At 51.4% G+C, this 2,119-nt stretch overlaps 2 protein-coding genes across 2 annotated transcripts; one reads left to right on the top strand and one right to left on the bottom strand.

Moving 5' to 3' along the window:
* Positions 1 to 596: 596 nt before the first annotated feature.
* On the bottom strand, positions 597 to 839 carry KVP18_005052 (uncharacterized protein; the record flags this gene model as incomplete). Its single annotated transcript, XM_067949378.1, has 1 exon — positions 597 to 839. One exon carries the CDS (start codon positions 837 to 839, stop codon positions 597 to 599), a length of 243 nt encoding a protein of 80 aa, XP_067808485.1.
* A 737-nt stretch (positions 840 to 1,576) lies between these two features.
* Positions 1,577 to 2,094, top strand: KVP18_005269 (uncharacterized protein; the record flags this gene model as incomplete). Its single annotated transcript, XM_067949670.1, has 3 exons — positions 1,577 to 1,692; positions 1,721 to 1,814; positions 1,843 to 2,094. The coding sequence occupies 3 exons, from the start codon at positions 1,577 to 1,579 to the stop codon at positions 2,092 to 2,094; spliced, it is 462 nt and encodes a 153-aa protein (XP_067808486.1).
* Between the last annotated feature and the right edge of the window lie 25 nt (positions 2,095 to 2,119).

Below are 2,119 nucleotides of genomic sequence, written 5' to 3'. Positions count from 1 at the left end.
CAATCCAAAGAATCTTCCATGTGTGTCCTGTGTAGAGTCGAGATGTCATCACTGTTAAAAACCAATCTTGGCCATACACGACCAATCAAATAGTCGTGCAGTGAACCGTATTGTCGAATCTGTGAGCAGCTGCGTGGTGGATCCAAGGACGTTTCACTCTAACCGGTGCCCCATAGAGGTAGTAGATTTGATGAATAAATTGTCGAAATACGAGTGACGGTGAGAATAGCGGTTTTAGGATGAATTGGCCACGATGAATAGGTTGTCGAAATACGGATGAATTGGCCACGATGAACGTCATTGTGGGGCTTTAAGGAGTACAAACACTAAAATTGGCGTTCTGTTGGGAAGTTTCTAGCCAGAGCTGTTGGGAAGTTTATAGCCAGAGCTGTTGGGAAGTTTCCAGTCAGAGCTGTTGGGAAGTTACCAATCAGAGCTGTTGGGAAGTTTCCAGCCAGCTCTGTTGGGAAGTTTCCAGTTGGGAAGTTTTTAGCCAGCTCTGTTGGGAAGTTTCCAGCTACCCTGCCCGCTGGGCACGTAGCGACGATTGAGTCGCCATCTTGTGCGCCGCCGTCGTCCGTTCGTTGGTTGGCATCTTATGCCACGACCTCACGAGGCTTGGCCAGTCGATGTCGCCTCTGTCGTTGACAACACCTCACTTCCATACGGACCAGCAAATCCTGCTTCAACCTGGGATCAGTGATGTGACTGATCAGATCTTTGACGCTTGCCGCTGACCGGTCGATTACAGCCTCTAGATGGTGCTCCTGCCGGTTGTCAACCAAACTCGTCATCTTCTGTATGTTCTCGGGAGGCACCCGCTCCAGAGAACGATCCATTTGTTCCCAGTGCACAGCGGGGCACTTCTCAGTGCAGTCCCTTTGTTGCTGTTGGCATGCAAAATTCACAGGGACATCCAGCCATAGATCACGGTCGAGAGAGACCCATGGTTGTGGTCTGCACGTTGGGATCCAATATCGTAGGATTTGAAGGGAAGATGATGAACTGCCTGCTCGCCCAAGGAATGCGGTAAACCCTCACTTTCGTTCATGTACTCGCATCCCACATACTTCGAAGCGAGGATAGCCTTGCCCAATGCGAGCTTATCGATTGAGGATAGGTACGAACTGTCCCCTGACGCAAGTCGGCTGGCGGAGTCGGTGGCGACACTGAGGCTCGCACGCTCTCAGAGAGAGCCACTGAAACCCTCTCCACCGGGTATCCTGAGCTGAGTCTTCTCCCTCTGCCCCAGCACGAAATGGCGCGTGCAAATACGGATCAAGTTCGCAGTGACAGCGAACTCCGACAACTCTTCGTGCTGTCGACGAGGCACAGCAGAATTGCCGGCGCAGGAAGAACTATATCTAAACACACGCCGAATTGCCTAGAAGGGTGGCCGGCTCTATTAGCAGCGCGATCTCGAAGTTGATGATATGGCGCTGTCGGGCCTCATTGATCAGCGATTGCATGGTGAATTCGCTAAATGCCATGGGTGGGCTACTTATGCGTAGGGTGTTCATGGGGGCGCCTCACCTCAGTTAAGACTTGCACTGTAGCCTTAATCTACCCTTTTTTGATGAAGTTTGGAGCGCAGTTGCAGTCGTACACTGTACCTGAGTGGGAGGGAAAATACGTGAAGTATACCGAGCTGAAGCGATGGTTAAACCAGAACTGCCCCACGAAACGACAGACGTAACCTACGCCTTGGCAGCTCACTCAGTCTTTCTACACGCATCAGGTCCTTTGGCTCCCAGCAGGGCTTTCGCAGCTCATACCAGGTTAACGCAGAGTTCATGGGGATGATAGAGAGCACCGTGAGCATGCTCCGGCATCTGCACTCAGCTTGAGGTGATTGAGGAACACTTTAACTTCGAATCTGCTTTCTTCTTCGACCGTTTGGATGGAATTGACTACGAGGTACAAGAGATAGAACGCCTGGAGGAGGACGCTGACGCCAGCCGCAAGCACCATGCCCATAAGGATCGATTGATGAAGGCTGCCGTTGGGTTGTGGGACTGTTTTGACAGGCTGAACGACTACAAGACATTGAATCTCGTGGCCTTTCAGAAGATTATGAAGGCCAGAGACAAGTGAGAGCTTTGCTGGATTTTGACCACAG

The sequence above is a fragment of a genome (genome assembly GCF_019968955.1).
Source record: "MAG: Porospora cf. gigantea A chromosome Unknown PgA_NODE_4590_length_2119_cov_395.818, whole genome shotgun sequence".
Lineage (NCBI taxonomy): Eukaryota > Apicomplexa > Conoidasida > Eugregarinorida > Porosporidae > Porospora > Porospora cf. gigantea A.
The sequence above is the reverse complement of the archived record's forward strand: the minus strand, read 5'-3'. Positions and strand labels throughout refer to the sequence as shown.